Raw genomic sequence first — 21,138 nt, 5'->3', positions numbered from 1 at the left:
ACAGTAAGCGCTCAATACATACTATTGATTGATTGATCTGTAAAATAGCGATTATTTATTATGCTGATGATGATTATTATTGTATTTGTTAAGCGCTTACTACGTGCCAAGCACTGTTCTTAAGCACTGGGGAGGTTACAAGGTGATCAGGTTGTCCCACTTGGGGGCTCACAGTCTTAATCCCCATTTTACAGATGAGGGAACTGAGGCCCAGGGAAGTGAAGTGACTTGCCCTTGGTCACACAGCAGACAAGTGGTGGAACTTAGATATGAAGCAAATAGAAGATTTTTGACCCCTTCCCTGTCCTCATCATGTCTGGGGACCAATCAATCAGTCGATCGTATTTATTGAGTGCTTACTGTGTGCAAAGCACTGTACTAAGCGCTTGGGAAGTACAAGTTGGCAACATCTAGAGACAGTCCCTACCCAACAGTGGGCTCACAGTCTAAAAGGGGGAGGGTTAGGGGATGGGTTAGCTTCATCCTCGCTTAAGCTCTCTGGTTTGTTTTTGGTTTGATCCTCAGTGGCTACTATTTACTGAGCGCCTACTAATAATAATCAATCAATCGTATTTATTGAGCGCTTACTGTGTGCAGAGCACTGTACTAAGCGCTTGGGAAGTCCAAGTTGGCAATATATAGAGACAGTCCCTACCCAACAGTGGGCTCACAGTCTAAAAGGGGGAGACAGAGAACAAAACCAAACATACTAACAAAATAAAATAAATAGAATAGATGGGTACAAGTAAAATAAATAAATAAATAGAGTAATAAATATGTACAAACATATATACAGGACATATATACAGGACAAATACCAACATTATTATTATTATTATTATTATAAGCACATTGAGGAGGGATGTCCACCAACTCTATTGTGCTCTCCCAAAGCAGCGTGGCTTAGTAATAATACTGTGTACTAAGCGCTTGGGAAGTCCAAGTTGGCAACATCTAGAGACGGTCCCTACCCAACAGTGGGCTCACAGTCTAAAAGGGGGAGACGGAGAACAAAACAGAACGTACCAACAAAATAAAATAAATAGAATAGATATGTACAAGTAAAATAAGTAAATAAATAGAGTAATAAATATGTACAAATGTATATACATATATACAGGACATATATACAGGACAAATACCATCATTATTGTTATTATTATTATTATTATTATAAGCACAAAAATACGATTGAATGAATTAATTAAATACAATTGAATGAATTGAGGAGGGATGTCCACTAACTCTATTGTGCTCTCCCAAAGCAGCGTGGCTTAGTAATAATACTATGTACTAAGCGCTTGGGAAGTCCAAGTTGGCAACATCTAGAGCCAGTCCCTACCCAACAGTGGGCTCACAGTCTAAAAGGGGGAGACGGAGAACAAAACCAAAACATACTAACAAAATAAAATAAATAGAATAGATAGGTACAAGTAAAATAAATAGAGTAATAAATATGTACAAGCATATATACATATCATCATCATCATCATCATCATCAATCGTATTTATTGAGCGCTTACTGTGTGCAGAGCACGGTACTAAGCGCTTGGGAAGTCCAAGTTGGCAACATCTAGAGACAGTCCCTACCCAACAGTGGGCTCACAATCTAAAAGGGGGAGACGGACAATAAAACCAAACATACTAACAAAATAAAATAAATAGAATAGATAGGTACAAGTAAAATAAATAAATAAATAGAGTAATAAAAATGTACAAACATGGACATATATACAGGACAAATACCAACATTATTATTATTATTATTATAAGCACATTGAGGAGGGAGGTCTAAAATAAATAAATATGTACAAACATATATACATATATACAGGACAAATACCAACATTATTATTATTATTATAAGCACATTGAGGAGGGATGTCCACCAACTCTATTGTGCTCTCCCAAAGCAGCGTGGCTTAGTAATGGTACTATAATAATAACAATAATAATAACAATAATGGCATTTATGTACCAAGCGCTTGGGGCAAGTACGATAGAACCATAGACAGACACATTCCCTGCCCACAGCGAGTTTACAGTCGAGCGAGGTTATTGTTCCCGTCCCTCCAGTTGCCCACGAGGACCACAGCAAGAGGAGCAGTTTTGTGTGTGTGCTGCTCAGCCACGGGGAAGAAGGAGTGATTTTCGGGACCGACGGTTCCCTGGAATTGAAGAGCTTGGCGAACCTCTTCCGAGGGGACAACTGCCGCAGTCTGGTCGGGAAGCCCAAACTCTTCATCGTCCAGGTGAGGCCCGCTCGGCTCCGGCCTTCCGCGCTCACCGTCTTGGCGGGGGCTTCCCTCGTCTTTTTTTGTTGTTTTTTTTTAATGGCATTTGTTAAGCGCTTACTATGTGCAAAGCACTGTTCTAAGCGCTGGCAAGGTGATCGGGTTGCCCCACGGGGGGCTCCCGGTCGTCGTCATCATCACCAATCGTATTTATTGAGCGCTTACTGTGTGCAGAGCACTGGACTAAGCGCTTGGGAAGTCCAAGTTGGCAACATAGAGAGACAGTCCCTACCCAACAGTGGGCTCACTGTCTAAAAGAAGTCTCACCGTCTTCATCCTCGTTTTCCAGATGAGGGAACTGAGGCCCGGAGAAGTGAAGTGACGTGCCCAAAGCCACCCAGCCGACAATGGGCAGGGCCGGGATTTGAACCCACGACCTCGGACTCCGTGCTCTTTCCACTGAGCCACGCTGCTTCTCTGTTGTCCTCCCTTCTGCCTGAGGGTCACCTGCCTCCTGCCCGTCTCGGTGCTAAGGGCGCACGGCTGGGGGTCCGAAGGTCTGGGTTCGAATCCTGGCCGTACCCCTTGTTTGCTATTCATTCAGTCGTATTTATTGAGCGCTTACTGTGTGCAGAGCACTGTACTAAGCGCTTGGGAAGTCCAAGTCGGCAACATAGAGAGAGGGTCCCTACTACGTGTGGCCTTGGGCAAGTCACTTGACTTCTCTGGGCCTCAGTGACCTCATCTGTAAAACGGGGATTGAGACGGTGATCCCCATGTGAGACGGGGACTGTGTCCAACTTGATTTGCTTGTATCCACCCCGGGGCTTAGTACAGTGCCTGGCACATAGTAAGCACTTAATAATAATGGCATTTATGAAGCACTTACTATGTGCACAGCACTGTTCCAAACGCTGGGGAGGTTACAAGGTGACCAAGTCGTCCCATGGGGGCTCACAGTTTTAGTCCCCATTATACAGATGAGGTAACTGAGGCACAGAGAAGTGAAGTGAGTTGCCCCAAGTCACACAGCCGACAAGAGGCGGAGCCGGGATATGAACCCATGACCTCCGACTCCAAAGCCCGTATTCTTTTCCACTGAGCCATGCTTAATAAATGCCATCATTATTATTATTATTCTCTGTGCCTCAGTTCCCTCATCTGTAAAAGGGGGATGAAGACTGTGAGCCCCCCCCCGTGGGACAACCTGATCACCTTGTAACCTCCCCAGCGCTTAGAACAGTGCTTTGCGCATAGTAAGCGCTTAATAAATGCCATCATCATCATCATCATCATCATCATTCCCATTTTCCAGAGGAGGGAACTGAGGCCCAGAGAAGTGAAGCGACTTGCCCAAAGTCATACAGCTGACAATTGGCGGAGCCGGGATATGAACCCATGACCTCCGACTCCAAAGCCCGGGCTCTTTTCCACTGAGCCACGCTTAATAAATGCCATCATCATTATTATTATTCTCTGTGCCTCAGTTCCCTCATCTGTAAAAGGGGGATGAAGACTGTGAGCCCCCCGGGGCCCAACCTGATCACCTTGTAACCTCCCCAGCGCTTAGAACAGTGCTTTGTGCATAGTAAGTGCTTAATAAATGCCATCATCATCATCATCCCCATTTTCCAGATGAGGGAACTGAGGCCCAGAGAAGTGAAGCGACTTGCCCAAAGTCCCACGGCTGACAATTGGCGGAGCCGGGATATGAACCCATGACCTCCGACTCCAAAGCCCGTACTCTTTTCCACTGAGCCACGCTTAATAAATGCCATCATCATTATTATTATTCTCTGTGCCTCAGTTCCCTCATCTGTAAAAGGGGGATGAAGACTGTGAGCCCCCCGGGGGCCCAACCTGATCACCTTGTAACCTCCCCAGCGCTTAGAACAGTGCTTTGTGCATAGTAAGTGCTTAATAAATGCCATCATCATCATCATCCCCATTTTCCAGATGAGGGAACTGAGGCCCAGAGAAGTGAAGCGACTTGCCCAAAGTCCCACGGCTGACAATTGGCGGAGCCGGGATATGAACCCATGACCTCCGACTCCAAAGCCCGTACTCTTTTCCACTGAGCCATGCTTAATAAATGCCATCATCATTATTATTATTCTCTGTGCCTCAGTTCCCTCATCTGTAAAAGGGGGATGAAGACTGTGAGCCCCCCGGGGGCCAACCTGATCACCTTGTAACCTCCCCAGCGCTTAGAACAGTGCTTTGCACGTAGTAAGCGCTTAATAAATGCCATCATCATCATCATCTCCTCAGGCCTGTCGGGGCACCGAGTTGGACAGTGGCGTCGAGGCAGACAGTTCCAGCGCCGACGACGGACCGGAGCAGAAAATCCCCGTCGAGGCCGACTTCCTGTACGCTTATTCTACAGCCCCCGGTAAGATCGATCAATCAATCAATCGTATTTATTGAGCGCTTACTGTGTGCAGAGCACTGTACTAAGCGCTTGGGAAGTACAAGTTGGCAACATATAGAGACGGTCCCTACCCAACAGTGGGCTCAAAGATGCCACCGAACCCCCTTCTGTAGAAGCAGCGTGGCTTAGTGGCCGGACCTCGGGCCTGGGTGTCAGAAGGACCTGGGTTCTAATCCCGGCTCCTCCACATAACAATAATGGCATTTATCAAGCGCTTACTATGTGCCAAGCACTGTTCTAAGCACCGGGGGGGTTACACGGTCATCAGGTTGTCCCACGGTGGGGGCTCACAGTCTCCATCACCCTTTTACAGATGAGGGAACTGAGGCCCAGAGAAGTGAAGTGATTTGCCCAAAGTCACACAGCTGAGCCCGGGCTTTGGAGTCCGAGGCCATGGGTTCAAATCCCAGCTCCGCCAACTGTCAGCTGGGTGACTTTGGGCAAGTCACTTCACTTCTCTGGGCCTCGGTTCCCTCATCTGGAAAATGGGGATGAAGACTGTGAGCCCCCTGTGGGACAACCTGATCACCTTGTATCCTCCCCAGCGCTTAGAACAGTGCTTTGCATGTAGTAAGCGCTTAACAAATGCCATTATTATCATTATTATTATTATTATTATTACTCCCGCTCTTGTACTTGGATTCGTACCCTTTATTCACCCCAATCTCAATCCCCCAGCACTTTTGCCCACATCCATAATTTATTTGAATGCCTGTGTCTGCCAACTCTGTGGCATCGTAGTCTCCCAAGCGCTTAGTACAGTGCTCTGCACACGGTAAGCACTCAATAAGTACTGAACTAAGCGCTTGGGAGACTACGATGCCACAGAGTTGGCAGGCACAGGCATTCAAATAAATTATGGATAAATTCCCAGACCGAGCCCCCTTTTTCCTCTCCTCCTCCCCATCCTCCCCGCCCTACCTCCTTCCCCTCCCCACAGCACCTGTATATATGTTCGTACAGATTTATTACTCCATTTATTTTACTTGTACCTATTTACTATTCTATTTATTTTGTTAATGATGTGCATCTAGCTTTAATTCTGTTTGTTCTGACAACTTAACACTCGTCCACATGTTCTGTCACCCGTCTCCCCCTTCTAGACTGTGAGCCCGCTGTTGGGTAGGGACCGTCTCTTTACGTTTATCTTTATCTCTTTAGCAATCAATCAATCAATCGTATTTATTGAGCGCTTACTGTGTGCAGAGCACTGTACTAAGCGCTTGGGAAGTCCAAGTTGGCAACATAGACAGACAGTCCCTACCCAACAGCGGGCTCACAGTCTAAAAGGGGGAGACAGAGAACAAAACCAGACATACTAACAACATAAAATGAATAGAATAGATATGTACAAGTAAAATAAACAGAGTAATAAATATGTACAAACATATATACAGGTGCTGTGGGGAAGGGAAGGAGGTAAGATGGTAAGCCTTTATCAAGACTGCGAGCCCCCCGTGGGACAACCTGATCACCTTGTAACCTCCCCAGCGCTTAGAACAGTGCTTTGCACATAGTAAGCGCTTCATAAATGCCATTATTATTATCACCGTGTTGCCGACTTGTACTTCCCAAGCGCTCAGGACCGTGCTCTGCGCACGGTAAGCGCTCAATCAATACGATTGAATGAATGAGTGAAGGATGGATCGATAGGGGAGAGCCAGCCGGGGTCGATGTAATTTCTGTCCCCACCCTTGTGTCTCCTACTGCACACAGTAAGCGCTCAATAAATACGATCGATTGATTGATTGATTGATTGATTTCTGTCCCCACCCGTGTGTCTCCTAGGTTACTACTCCTGGCGCAACTCCCTGAACGGCTCCTGGTTTATCCAGGCGCTGTGCGCGATGCTGAAGCAACACGCTCCCACCCTGGAGCTGCTCCACATCCTCACCCGCGTGAACCGGAAAGTGGCCACCGAGTTCGAGTCGTATTCCCCGGACGCCTCCTTCCACGCCAAGAAGCAGATTCCGTGCATCGTGTCCATGCTGACCAAGGAGCTGTACTTTCCCTGCTAGCCGGGCCGACGCGCGTCACTCCCCGAAGGCTCAGGAGGCAGGGTCGGGGGCTGCCGCCGTTCGCTGCTGCATCCCTCTGCGGCTAAATCCTGTGCCTCCCCATCTCTATTTCCCCCTCCGTCTCCCCCCCGAGAGTACCCGGACCACCTTTCCAGCAAACAACCGAACCACCGTGTAGCTACCTCACAGACGTGACGTCCGGCGGTTGAAAATGTCACCCGTCGGGGCCCGCCGGAGTGCTAGGAAGCAGCTTAGGACGTGAGACCGCTCTTATCAATCAATCAATCAATCAATCAATCGTATTTATCGAGCGCTTACTGAGTGCAGAGCACTGGACGAAGCGCTTGGGAAGTCCAAGCTGGCAACATAGACAGTCCCTACCCAACAGTGGGCTCGCAGTTATCCCGAGGAACAGAAAGAAACGATCCGATCGCCCCCGCCTCTCTCGTCAATCAATCAATCGTATTTATTGAGCGCTTACCGTGTGCAGAGCGCTGTACTAAGCGCTTAGCACGCTCATCCGCCGGTCTAGAGCCGAGCTCTCCCTGTGGTACAAAGTTGGGAATTTTTGCAGGGGTTCTGGAAAAGTTAGGGAGCGTGGGTCCTTCTGCCTTTAAAACCGCGGAGCCGGTTGATTAAAACGGGGCCGGGGTTGGCGTTTACCGGGAAGGCCAGCTGCCGGACGGATGGTGCTGATGGAGTTCTGGAAAAATTAGGAAGCGTGGGTCTTTCTGCCTTTAAAACCGTGGAGCTGGTTGATTAAAATGGGGTTGGCGTTTACTGGGAAGGCCAGCTGCCGGACGGATGGTGCTGATGGAGTTCTGGAAAAATTAGGAAGCGTGGGTCTTTCTGGATTTAAAACCGTGGAGCCGGTTGATTAAAACGGGATCAGGATTGGCGTTTACCGGGAAGGCCAGCTGCCGGACGGATGGTGCTGATGGGAGTGCTGGAAAAATTAGGAAGCGTGGGTCTTTCTGCCTTTAAAACCGTGGAGCCGGTTGATTAAAATGGGGTTGGCGTTTGCCGGGAAGGCCAGCTGCCGGACGGATGGTGCTGATGGAGTTCTGGAAAAATTAGGAAGCGTGGCTCTTTCTGCCTTTAAAATCGCGGAGCCGGTTGATTAAAATGGGGTTGGCGTTTACCGGGAAGGCCAGCTGCCGGACGGATGGTGCAGACGGAGGCCAGAGGGCTTGTTTCCCTTGACAGCTTTGGGATCTGGTGGGGGAGGAATTGTGTCACCTAACCGGATGCCGTTTTCCAGACCGGGCAGCCCGCGGAGCGTCCGGATTGGGTCTGGAATCCGTTCGATGTCGGCATCGGATAAAGAACTGAAATTGTGTCTGGGATAAAGTGAGTGTCCGCTGCCCATCAGGCACCCTAGATGGAGTTGCCCTGAGGTGGCCCGCCCCACCCTCTATCAATCAATCAATCAATCAATCAGTTGTATTTATTGAGTGCTTACTGGGTTCAGACAGATTAGACCATAAGCTCATCGTGGGCAGGGAACGTGTCTACCGACTCCGTTATATTGTACTCTTCCAAGTGCTCTTCACACAATAACCATGGAGCCCGTTGTTGGGTAGGGACCGTCTCTATATGTTGCCAACTTGTACTTCCCAAGTGCTGAGTACAGTGCTCTGCACACAGTAAGCGCTCAATAAATACGACTGAATGAATGAATACAGTAAATAATAATAATGGTATTAAGCGCTTACTGTGTGCAAAGCACTGTTCTAAGCGCTGGGGAGGTGACAAGGTGATCAGGTTGTCCCACGGGGGGGCTCACAGTTTTAATCCCCATTTTACAGATGAGGGAACTGGCACAGAGAAGTGAGGTGACTTGCCCGAAGTCACACAGCTGACAGTTGGCGGAGCCGGGATTTGAACTAAAGTAGAACACTTTCCCATTTTTCTAAAGGCCGATGGCCCACGTGGGCCTTCCCAATGTCAGTCAGCCTGGTATTCTACCCCTGATTCTGCCACCAAAAGACATTCAATCAATCAATCGTATTTATTGAGCGCTTACTGTGTGCAGAGCACTGAGAGAAGGCCAGGAAGAACGCCTTCCTTGACGATCAATGTCGTGATTACGGGCAAACTTTCTAATTCTGCCGCCAAAAGACATTCCAGGAAGAATGCCTTCCTTGACGATCAATGTCATGATTAGGGGCAAACTTTCTAAGAACCTTCCTCTCATAATCCCCTTTTAGACTGTGAGCCCACCGTTGGGTAGGGACCGTCTCTATATGTTGCCAACTTGGACTTCCCAAGCGCTTAGTACAGTGCTCTGCACACAGTAAGCGCTCAATAAATACGATTGATGATGATGATGAGACACCGACGCACGGACCTACATCGTTTTTGATCCTAGAAATATCTTCTGCCAACTTCCTCCGGCAATGACTCCTGAGGAGCGAAAAAGTGCCAGTCTTCGTTAGGCGTGAAACTACAACCTTAAGGCTTAATAGACGCCTCCTAATTAGCACCTTCTCCGTCTGCTTGAAGTTAAATTAAGGCGCAGACGGTCGGCCAATAAGTAAACGAAACCGTGTTGAACCGCCACGTCAAAAACTATCCAGCCCCCTTGGCGCCTAGAGAATGATTTTGAGAAATGTTTAGAAATTTCAACACTTACCGGCGTTAAAAGGTGATTGGTCAACTGCAGGGCACTGTAGTAAGCGCTTGGGAGAGTCCGATGCTTGGTATCACCCGTCCGTTCTGTTCAGGAAGATGGGCTCTGCACATAGTAAGCGCTCAATAAATCCGATTGATGATGATGGGCTTAATAAAGCTTAGTAAGCGTTTAATAAATATTATTATTATGGGGCACTGTGTAGGATGGGATGACGGGGCAGGGGGGCTAGCAGAAAATGTAAGGATGACCTTCAGAAAGGTCACACTCCGCAGCGGATTAGCCAATCAATCGTATTTATTGAGCGCTTACTGTGTGCAGAGCACTGTACTAAGCGCTTGGGAAGTACAAATTGGCAACACATAGAGACAGTCCCTACCCAACAGTGGGCTCACAGTCTAAAAGGGGGAAGCCAAGCAACCAGCCGGGAAATGGAGATAAGGGGAATCTCTTTGGGCCATCATCATCATCATCATCAATCGGATTTATTGAGCGCTTACTGTGTGCAGAGCACTGTACTAAGCGCTTGGGAAGTCCAACTTGGCCACCGAGTCACTTACCTCAGCAAATAGGCCTCAGCCCACATGTGCTCCCAGGGAGGGGAGAGAAGGGCTCGGGTTGAGGCCTTGGAATGGCTCAGATACTACAGATAATTTCCTTTTCAGGCCTCAGATTCAAAGAAGAAACCCAGAAAATGCCTCCGACGCTCACAAGATCAGATTTTTAAAATAACTTTCAGGGAGGGTTAGTCTCAGCCAACAGAAACTAAAAGACGCCCCCTCGCACCCCGTCCCCCCGGGAGGAACACCTCCGGCGGTTTATCCCGGAGCTTCCCGTCACGGATCACATACTCGCGTCGGCTCCGGTATTTATTGAGCACCAGCCCTGTGCTAAACGCTGGGATGCGTCCCGCCACAACAGGCGGTCCCCGTTTCTCGCGGGGCTCACGATCCAGGGGAGAAATCCGGAGGGGAAAACAAGTCCGCTTTTGAAATCGGGAAAGGGTCTCCGGCCTAGCGACCTCCCAATTTAAACGTCAGCGGATAACGGCGGAAAAAATCCCAAGGTTTATCGAGAAATCCGGAGGGAAAGCAACTCCGCTTTTGAAATCGGGAAAGGGTCTCCGGCCTAGCGACCTCCCAATTTAACTGTGAACAGATAACGGTGGAAAAAATCCCAAGGTTTATTGAGAAATCCGGAGGGAAAACAACTCCGCTTTTGAAATTGGGAAAGGGTCTCCGGCCTAGCGACCTCCCAATTTAAACGTCAACGGATAATGGCGGAAAAAATCCCAAGGTTTATCGAGAAATCCGGCGGGAAAACAACTCCGCTTTTGAAATCGGGAAAGGGTCTCCGGCCTAGCGACCTCCCAATTTAACTGTGAACAGATAACGGTGGAAAAAATCCCAAGGTTTATTGAGAAATCTGGAGGGAAAACAACTCCGCTTTTGAAATCGGGAAAGGGTCTCCGGCCTCGCGACCTCCCAATTTAAACGTCAACGGATAACGGTAGAAAAAATCCCAAGGTTTATCGAGAAATCCGGAGGGAAAACAACTCCGCTTTTGAAATCGGGAAAGGGTCTCCGGCCTAGCGACCTCCGAATTTAAACATCAGCGGATATCGGTGGAAAAAAATCCCAAGGTTTATCGAGAAATCCGGAGGGAAAACAACTCCGCTTTTGAAATCGGGAAAGGGTCTCCGGCCTCGCGACCTCCCAATTTAAACGTCAACGGATAACGGCGAAAAAAATCCCAAGGTTTATCGAGAAATCTGGAGGGAAAACAACTCCACTTTTGAAATCGGGAAAGGGTCTCCGGCCTAGCGACCTCCCAATTTAAATGTCAACGGATAACGGTGGAAAAAATCCCAAGGTTTATCGTGATCGCTTGTTTTTCGGTTTTGTGTGTGTGTGTTTTTTTTTTTACAGTGGAAATGATCCATCTCCCTATTGTGTCTTAAAAGATAAATAAACTTATGGCGGAAGTTTAAGCCGGTGGTTTTCCAGCCGGGTCATCTGATGTTCTCTCTGACCTCAAAGCCAGGTGCTGGATTGGAAATGTCCAGTTCGTTAATTCATTGATTGTCGTATTTATTGAGCGCTTACTATGGACTAAGTGCTTGGGAAGTACAAGTCGCCAACTTGATGGCCAGTTTCCCCGTCCCCAGCCCACTGGTGGGTAGGGACTGTCTCTCTATGTTGCCAACTTGTACTTCCCAAGCGCTTAGTACAGTGCTCTGCACACGGTAAGCGCTCAATAAATACGATTGATTGATTGATTGAGGGGGAGTTTCCCAGCAGCCTTTGCGGCCCGCCAGGCTGGGGTGGGTTTGTTGGCGTGGCGATGCTCGTGACTTCTGTGCTGTTGTCTGGGGGTCCGTGGGAGTCACGTCTCACCCCTGTAGGCCGGGGGGAACGCCGTTAGAGAAGCAGCGTGGCTCAGTGGAAAGAGCCCGGGCTTGGGAGTCAAGGGTCATGGGTTTGAATCCTGGCTCTGCCAACTGCCAGCTGTGTGACTTTGGGCAAGTCACTTAACTTCTCTGGGCCTCAGTTCCCTCATCTGTAAAATGGGGATTAAGACTGTGAGCCCCCTGTAGGACAACCTGATCACCTTGTATCCCCCCCCAGCGCTTAGAACAGTGCTTTGCACATAGTAAGCGCTTAACAAATGCCATTATAACATTACATTTCAGCGTGGCTCAGTGGAAAGAGCCCGGGCTTTGGCGTCGGAGGTCATGCGTTCGAATCCCGGCTCTGCCAACTGCCAGCTGTGTGACTTTGGGCAAGTCACTTCACTTCTCTATGCCTCAGTTCCCTCATCTGTAAAATGGGGGTGAAGACTGTGAGCCCCCTGTAATCAGCTTGCCCTACGTGGGGCTCCCAGTCTTCATCCCCATTTTCCAGATGAGGGAACTGAGGCCCAGAGAAGTGAAGTGGCTTACCCAAAGTCACACAGCAGGCGAGTGGCAGAGCCGGGATTAGAACCCAGGTCCCTCTGACCCCCAGGCCTGGGCTGTGGCCACCGAGTCACGCTGCTTCTCTAACAAATATCATCATTATTATTATTAATTTGATCATTTCTCTAAAAGAGCGGTTGAGTCCATGTTTCCCCACTCCTCAAGAACCTCCAGTGGTTGCCCATCCAATAATAATAATAATAATAATGTTGGTATTTAAGTTAATTTGTTAAGTTAATGTGAGAAGCAGCGTGGCTGAGTGGAAAGAGCCCGGGCTTGGGAGTTGGAGGTCATGGGTTCGAATCCCGACTCCGCCACATGTCTGCTGTGTGACCTTGGGCAAGTCATTTAACTTCTCTGAGCCTCAGTTACCTCATCTGTAAAATGAGACTGTGCATTAAGACTGTGAGCCCCACGTGGGACAACTTGATCACCTTGTATCCCCTCCAGCGCTTAAAACAGTGCTGTGCACATAGTAAGCGCTTAACAAATGCCATTATTATTATTAAGTGCTATGTGCCAAGCGCTATTCTAAGCACTGAGGGGATACAAGGTAATCAAGGTTGTCATCATCATCATCATCAATCGTATTTATTGAGCGCTTACAATGTGCAGAGCACTGTACTAAGCGCTTGGGAAGTACAAATTGGCAACATCTAGAGACAGTCCCTACCCAACAGTGGGCTCACAATCTAAAAGGGGGAGACAGAACAAAACCAAGCATACTAATAAATAGAATAGATATGTACAAATAAAATAAATAAATAAAGAGTAATAAATATGTCCCACGTGGGGCTCACAGTCTTCATCCCCATTTTCCAGATGAGGGAACTGAGGCCCAGAGAATCAATCAGTCGTATTTATTGAGGGCTTACTGTGTGCAGAGCACTGTACTAAGCACTTGGGAAGTACAAGTTGGCAACAGATACAGAGAAGTGAAGTGACTTGCCCAAAGTCACGCAGCTGAGAAGTGGCAGAGCAGGGATTAGAACCCATGACCTCTGACTCATTCATTCATTCAATCGTATTTATTGAGCGCTTACTGTGTGCAGAGCACTGGACTAAGCGCTTGGGAAGTACAAGTTGGGCTCTTTCCACTGAGCCACGCTGCTTCCCGATCCATCGTACTTATTGAGCGCTTACTGTGTGCAGAGCAGTGTAGTAAGCGGTTGGGAGAGGACAGTCTAACGGGGGGGGAAGGCACGTTCCCTGCCCCCCGGGAGCCTCCAGTCTACAGGGAGAGGCCGCCGCCAGGGGGCGCTCGCGGGGAGACTCGGGCCGGCCGCCGGGGGGCGCTCGCGGGGAGGCTCGGGCATTGGTCAGGGTGGACGCGAGGGGGCGCTCGCGGAGAGGCAAGGGTCGGCCGCCGGGGGGCGCTCGCGGAGAGGCTCGGGCAGGGCTCAGGGTGGACTCCAGGGGGCGCTCGCGGAGAGACGGGGGGCGCTCGCGCAGAGGCTCGGGCAGGGTTCAGGGTGGACTCCAGGGGGCGCTCGCGGAGAGACTCGGGTCGGCCGCCAGGGAGCGCTCGCGGAGAGGCTCGGGTCGGCCGCCAGGGGGCGCTCGCGGAGAGACTCTGGTCGGCCGCCGGGGGGCGCTCGCGGAGAGGCTCGGGCAGGGCTCAGGGGGGACTCCAGGGGGCGCTCGCGGAGAGGCTCGGGCAGGGCGCAGGGTGGACTCGAGGGGGCGCTCGCGGAGAGGCTCGGGCATGGCTCAGGGTGGACGCGAGGGGGCGCTCGCGGAGAGGTTCGGGTTGGCCGCCGGGGGGCGCTCGCGGAGAGGCTCGGGCAGGGCTCAGGGTGGACTCCAGGGGGCGCTCGCGGAGAGGCTCGGGCAGGGCTCAGGGTGGACTCGAGGGGGCGTCGCGCAGAGGCTCGGGTCGGCCGCCGGGGGGCGCTTGCGCAGAGGCTCGCGCAGAGGCTCGGGCAGGGCTCAGGGTGGACTGGAGGGGGCGCTCGCGGAGAGGCTCGGGTCGGCCGCCGGGGGGCGCTCGCGGAGAGGCTCGGGCAGGGCTCAGAGTGGACTCGAGGGGGCGCTCGCGGAGAGACGGGGGCGCTCGCACAGAGGCTCGGGCAGGGCTCAGGGTGGACTGGAGGGGGCGCTCTCGGAGAGACTCGGGTGGGCCGCCGGGGGGCGCTCGCGCAGAGGCTCGGGCAGGGCTCAGGGTGGACTCGAGGGGCCGCTCGCGGAGAGGCTCGGGTCGGCCTCCGGGGGGCGCTCGTGGAGAGGCTCGCACAAGGTTCAGGGTGGACTCGAGGGGGCGCTCGCGGAGAGGCTCGGGTCGGCCGCCGGGGGGCGCTCGCGGAGAGACTCGGGTCGGCCGCCAGGGGGCGCTCGCGGACAGGCTCGGATCGGCCGCCAGGGGGCGCTCGCGGACAGGCTTGGGCAGGGCTCAGGGTGGACTCGAGGGGGCGCTCGCGGAGAGGCTCGGGTCGGCCGCCGAGGGGCGCTCGCGGAGAGGCTCGGGTCAGCCGCCGGGGGGCGCTCGCGGACAGGCTCGGGCAGGGCTCAGGGTGGACTCCAGGGGGCGCTCGCGGAGAGACGGGGGGCGCTCGCGCAGCGGCTCGGGCAGGGCTCAGGGTGGACTCGAGGGGCCGCTCGCGGGGAGGCTCGGGCAGGGCTCAGGCTGGACGCGAGGGGGCGCTCGCGGAGAGGTTCGGGTCGGCCGCCGGGGGGCGCTCGCGGAGAGACTCGGGTCGGCCGCCAGGGGGCGCTCGCGGAGAGACTCGGGCCGGCCGCCGGGGGCGCTCGCGGAGACGCTCGGGCAGGGCTCAGGGTGGACTCCAGGGGGCGCTCGCGGAGAGGCTCGGGTCGGCCGCCGGGGGCCGCTCGCGGAGAGGCTCGGGTCGGCCGCCGGGGGGCGCTCGTGGAGAGGCTCGCACAGGGTTCAGGGTGGACTCGAGGGGGCGCTCGCGGAGAGGCTCGGGTCGGCCGCCGGGGGGCGCTCGCGGAGAGGCTCGGGTCGGCCGCCGGGGGCCGCTCGCGGAGAGGCTCGGGTCGGCCGCCGGGGGGCGCTCGTGGAGAGGCTCGCACAGGGTTCAGGGTGGACTCGAGGGGGCGCTCGCGGAGAGGCTCGGGTCGGCCGCCGGGGGGCGCTCGCGGAGAGGCTCGGGTCGGCCGCCAGGGGGCGCTCGGGCAGGACTTACCGCCTTCCCACAGCACCTGTATAGATGTCTATATGTTTGTACAGATTTATTACTCTATTTTACTTGTACATTTCTATTCTACTTATTTTATTTGGTTTATATGTTTTGTTTTGTCGTCTGTCTCCCCCTTCTAGCCTGTGAGCCCGCTGTTGGGTAGGGACCGTCTCTAGATGTTGCCAACTTGGACTTCCCAAGCGCTGAGTCCAGGGCTCTGCACACAGTAAGCGCTCAATAAATACGATTGAATGAATGAACATATTTATTCTACTTATTTTATTTAGTTTATATGTTTTGTTTTGTTGTCTGTCTCCCCCTTCTAGCCTGTGAGCCCGCTGTTGGGTAGGGACCGTCTCTAGACGTTGCCAACTTGGACTTCCCAAGCGCTTAGTCCAGTGCTCTGCACACAGGAAGCGCTCAATAAGTACGATGGAATGAATGAATGAATGAATGTTGGGTAGGGACCGTCTCTAGATGTTGCCAACTTGGACTTCCCATGCGCTTAGTACAGTGCTCTGCACACTGTAAGCACTCAATCAATCAATCAATCGTATTTATTGAGCGCTTACTATGTGCAGAGCACTGTACTAAGCGCTTGGGAAGTACAAATTGGCAACATATAGAGACAGTCCCTACCCAACAGTGGGCTCACAGTCTAAAAGGGGGAGACAGAGAACAAAACCAAACATACTAACAAAATAAAATAAATAGAATAGATAGGTACAATAAATACGACTGCATGAATGAATGAAAAGTGGGGGAAAAAAACTAGGTGCGTTTGCTTCCTGGTAATGGAGCTGACACGAACACGTCTCTGACCTTTGCTCTGCACACAGTAAGCGCTCAATAAGTACGATTGATTGATTGATTTGTTACTATAACGCAAAGGCCAAGGTCAAATCAGATGCACGGCTGTCCAAGAGTGGGCCGAAGGGGGAACTGAGGCTACAGACCCCTAGAATAATAATACTAATAATAATAATAATAATGATGGCATTTATTAAGCGCTTACTTTGCACAAAGCACTGTTCTAAGTGCTGGGGAGGTTACAAGGTGATCAGGTTGTCCCACCAGGGGGGCTCGCAGTCTTCACCCCCATTTTACAGATGAGGGAACTGAGGCACAGAGAATCAATCAATCAATCATATTGAGCGCTTACTGTGTGCAGAGCACTGTACTAAGCACTTGGGAAGTCCAAGTTGGCAACATATAGAGACGGTCCCTACCCAACAGTGGGCTCACAGTCTAGAAGGGGGAGACAGACAACAAAACAAAACATATTAACAAAATAAAATAAATGAGAGAGAGAGAGAAGTGAGTTGCCCAAAGTGTGTGTGATTTGAACCCATGACCTCTGACTCCAAACCCCGGGCTCTTTCCACTGAGCCATGCTGCTAAGCGCTTACTATGTGCCAGGCACTGTTCTAAGCGCTGGGATAGACACAAGGTGATCAGGTTGTCCCACGTGGGGCTCACAGTCTTCATCCCCATTTTACAGATGAACCCCTGATGTAGTTCATTCAGTCAGTCAATCAATCAATCGTATTTATTGAGCGCTTACTATGTGCAGAGCACTCTACTAAGCGCTTGGGAAGTACAAATTGGCAACATCTAGAGACAGTCCCTACCCAACAGTGGGCTCACAGTCTAAAAGGGGGAGACAGACAACAAAACCAAACATACTAGCAAAATAAAATAAATAGAATAGATATGTACAAGTAAAATAAATAGAGTAATATGTGCAAACATATATACATATATACAGGTGCTGTGGGGAAGGGAAGGAGTATTTACTGAGCGCTTACTGTGTTCAGACTGTACTAAGCGCGCAAGTCCTGAGCAAGATACAGTTAGGAAGTTGTTTGGGAGAGGTGACAGGAGTGGTCAATCAATCGTATTTATTGAGCGCTTACTGTGTGCAGAGCACTGTACTAAGCGCTTGGGAAGGACAGGAGAGCGTGAGGAGCGGGCCACACTTCCTCCCAACCCGGCCCCAAGGTCCCCCAGTGCAAAAATGATTTCATGCTAATGTGAAAAAGCGGAGCGTTTTCTTGGCAAAATTAATTCATCGAAATAATAACACCTTTTTTATAGCATTTATTAAGCGCTTACTATGTGCAAAGCACTGTTCTAAGCGCTGACCAGTCATTTGTCCTGTGCTTTTATCTTGCCACTGTGCTAAGTACATCGATGATCTCATTTTATTCCCGCTGAAAGGCATTGAATTCATTCATTCAATCGTATTTATTGAGCGCTTACTGTGTGCAGAGCACTGGACTAAGCGCTTGGGAAGTACAAGTCGGCAACATATAGAGACGGTCCCTACCCAACAACGGGCTCACTGTCTAGAAGGGGGAGACAGACAAAACAAGTAGGTGGCAATACCATCAGAATAAATAGAATTATAGCTATATACACGTCATTAATAAAATAAAATAGTCACATCATTAATAAAATAAATTAGAGTACAATTTGGCCACAGATAGAGACGGTCCCTACTCAAAAACGGGCGCACAGTCTAGAAGTGGAAGGCAGACAACAAAACAAGTAGATAGGTGGCAATACCATCAGAATAAATAGAATTATAGCTATATACACGTCATTAATAAAATAAAATAGTCACATCATTAATAAAATAAATTAGAGTACAATTTGGCCACAGATAGAGACGGTCCCTACCCAACAACGGGCTCACAGTCTAGAAGTGGGAGACAGACAACAAAACAAAACAAGTAGGTGGCAATACCATCAGAATAAAGAGAATTATAGCTATATACACGTCATTAATAAAATAAAATAGTCATATGATTAATAAAATAAATTAGAGTACAATTTGGCCACAGATAGAGATGGTCCCTACCCAACAACGGGCTCACAGTTTAGAAGTGGAAGGCAGACAACAAAACAAAACAAGTAGACAGGTGGCAATACCATCAGAATAAATAAAATTATAGCTATATACACGTCATTAATAAAATAAAATAGTCACATCATTAATAAAATAAATTAGAGTACAATTTGGCCACAGATAGAGATGGTCCCTACCCAACAACGGGCTCACAGTCTAGAAGTGGGAGACAGAGAACAAAACAAAACAACTGGTGGCAATACCATCAGAATAAATAGAATTATAGCTATATACATGTCATTAATAAAATAAAATAGTCACATCATTAATAAAATAAATTAGAGTACAATTTGGCCACAGATAGAGACGGTCCCTACCCAAAAACGGGCTCACAGTCTAGAAGTGGAAGGCAGACAACAAAACAAAACAAGTAGACAGGTGGCAATACCATCAGAATAAATAGAATTATAGCTATATACACGTCATTAATCAAATGAAATAGTCACATCATTAATAAAATAAATTAGAGTACAATTTGGCCGCAGATAGAGATGGTCCCTACGCAACAACGGGCTCACAGTCTGGAAGTGGGAGACAGACAACAAAACAAGTGGAGCGGTGACAATACTATCAGAATAAATAGAATCATACCTATATACACGTCATTAATAAAATAGTCACATCATTAATAAAATAAATTAGAGTACAATTTGGCCACAGATAGAGACGGTCCCTACCCAACAACGGGCTCTAGAAGGGGGGAGACAGGCAGCAAAACAGAACAAGTAGACGGGCGTCAATACCATCAAAATAGATAAATAGAATTATAAATATGTACACATCATTAATAAAATAGAGTAGTAAATATGTACAGATATACTCAATACCATCAAAATGGTATTAATAAAATAGAGTAGTAAATATGTACGGATATACACAAATAGAGAAGCAGCGTGGCTCAGTGGAAAGAGCCCGGGCTTGGGAGTCAGAGGTCATGGGTTCAAATCCTGGCTCTGCCACTTGTCAGCTGTGTCCTTGGGCAAGTCACTTCACTTCTCTGCGCCTCAGTTCCCTTATCTCTAAAATGGGGATGAAGACTGTGAGCCCCACGTGGGACAACCTGATCACCTTGTAAACTCCCCAGCGCTTAATAAATGCAATTAAAAAAAATAGAATAGTATTTATTCTAAATAACTATTCTAAAAAGTAGAATAGTACAGTGCTCTGCACATAGTAAGCGCTCAATAAATACGATTTATTTATTTATTTATTTATTTATTTATTTATTCTTATGCATAGTAAGCGCTTAATAAATGCAATTAAAAAAAGAATAGTATTTATTCATTTATTCTTATTATTCTATATTATTATTCTATATTATTCTATTTATTCTTCTTATTAAATGCTGTGGGGAGGGGAAGGGGGTAAGGCAGAGAGAGGGAATGGGGGTGATGGGGAGGAGGAGGAGGAGAGGATAAGGGAGGGCTGAGTGTGGGAAGGCCTCCTGGAGGAGGTGAGCTCTCAGTAATAATAATAATAATGGCATTTATTAAGCGCTTACTATGTGCAAAGCACTGTTCTAAGCACTGGGGGGATACAAGGTGATGAGGTGGTCCTACGTGGGGCTCACAGTCTTCATCCCCATTTTACAGATGAGGGAACAGAGGCCCAGAGAAGTGAAGTGACTTGCCCAAAGTCACCCAGCTGACAAGCGGCGGGATTTGAACCCATGACCTCTGCCTCCAAAGCCCAGGCTCTTTCCCACTGAGCCACGCTGCTTCTCTAAGTTGGGCCTTGAAGGGGGGAAGAGAGTTAGTTTGATGGAGGCGAAGGAGGGAGGGCATTCCAGGCCAGAGATGGTCTGTGCTGTGCTAAGCGCTGGGGGGGATCAATCAATAAATCAATCAATCGTATTTATTGATACAAATTAATCAGGTTGGAGGTAGTCCTGACCTTCCCCTTCCTGGAGCTCAGAGGGAGAAGCAACGTCTTTTTGGGCCCACGCTCAGCTTCCTGAATTTCCAGCTTTTCACTTTCAGTTTCTCCCATTGCATCTTTTTCACTTTTGCTTTGCCTCTTCTTTCCAATCCAGCACAATCTGCTGCCTCCCCCACTCTATAATAATTCATTCATTCATTCATTCAATAGTATTTATTGAGCGCTTACTGTGTGCAGAGCGCTGTACTAAGCGCTTGGGAAGTACAAATAGGCAACATATAAAAGACGGTCCCTACCCAACAACGGGCTCACAGTTTAGAAGGGCCATACGTATATGCCAGTATCACGTAACCAAATCAATCAATCAATCAATCAATCATATTTATTGAGCACTTACTGTGTGCAGAGCACTGTACTAAGTGCTTGGGAAGTCCAAGTTGGCAACATCTAGAGACAGTCCCTACCCAACAGCGGGCTCACAGTCTAGAAGGGGGAGACAGAGAACAAAACCAAACATATTAACAAATTAACCAATCACATTAACAAAATAAAATAAATAGAATAGAACCAAAGCAATCGTGCATATAACTGGAAAAGAATAAAAACCACCTTAACTTAATGGCTTCTGCAATGATTGTACATATTTATTACTCTATTTATTTTACTTGTACATATCTATTCTATTTTATTTTGTAAGTATGTTTGGTTTCGTTCACTGTCTCCCCCTTTTAGCCTGTGAGCCCACTGTTGGGTAGGGACCGTCGCTATAAGTTGCCAACTTGTGCTTCCCAAGCGCTTAGTACAGTGCTCTGCACACAGTAAGTGTTCAATAAATACGATTGATTGATTAAGAGTTTAGCTGAATCACAGGGACAGACGTCTTAAAAATAACTGGGGAGCATTTGGGATTTTCAGTTTCAGTAGATTCTCAGGTCACCGAT

At 49.1% G+C, this 21,138-nt stretch overlaps 2 protein-coding genes across 2 annotated transcripts in view; one reads left to right on the top strand and one right to left on the bottom strand.

Annotated features, from left to right (window-relative positions):
- Positions 1 to 7,013, top strand: part of CASP3 (caspase 3) — a 36,174-nt gene extending 29,161 nt beyond the window's left edge. The window contains exons 5-7 of the mRNA XM_038755248.1: positions 2,077 to 2,252; positions 4,506 to 4,626; positions 6,454 to 7,013. Of these exons, the coding sequence (XP_038611176.1) occupies positions 2,077 to 2,252; positions 4,506 to 4,626; positions 6,454 to 6,683 (527 nt within the window). The 3' untranslated portion in view covers positions 6,684 to 7,013. The remainder of the gene's footprint in view (positions 1 to 2,076; positions 2,253 to 4,505; positions 4,627 to 6,453) is intronic.
- A 382-nt stretch (positions 7,014 to 7,395) lies between these two features.
- Positions 7,396 to 20,308, bottom strand: LOC119935649 (basic proline-rich protein-like). Its single transcript, XM_038755069.1, has 8 exons — positions 20,213 to 20,308; positions 14,960 to 15,340; positions 13,801 to 14,877; positions 13,476 to 13,693; positions 10,102 to 10,328; positions 9,038 to 9,089; positions 7,826 to 8,023; positions 7,396 to 7,504 (listed from the first exon to the last, which is right to left on the bottom strand). The coding sequence occupies exons 1-8, from the start codon at positions 20,306 to 20,308 to the stop codon at positions 7,396 to 7,398; spliced, it is 2,358 nt and encodes a 785-aa protein (XP_038610997.1).
- Positions 20,309 to 21,138: the final 830 nt, after the last annotated feature.

This window comes from Tachyglossus aculeatus, chromosome 12 (genome assembly GCF_015852505.1).
Source record: "Tachyglossus aculeatus isolate mTacAcu1 chromosome 12, mTacAcu1.pri, whole genome shotgun sequence".
NCBI lineage: Eukaryota > Metazoa > Chordata > Mammalia > Monotremata > Tachyglossidae > Tachyglossus > Tachyglossus aculeatus.
The sequence above is the reverse complement of the archived record's forward strand: the minus strand, read 5'-3'. Positions and strand labels throughout refer to the sequence as shown.

Coding starts and splice junctions, on each gene's coding strand:
- LOC119935649 (XM_038755069.1), bottom strand. CDS start 20,308: ATGGGAGAAACTGAAAGTGAAAAGCTGGAAATTCAGGAAGCTGAGCGT. Junction 15,341..20,212: donor TGAGCTCCAGGAAGGGGAAG/GTCAGGACTACC, acceptor GGCCGACCCGAG/CCTCTCCGCGAGCGCCCCCT. Junction 13,694..13,800: donor CGGCCGACCCGAGCCTCTCC/GCGAGCGCTCCC, acceptor TCTCTCCGCGAG/CGCCCCCTGGAGTCCACCCT.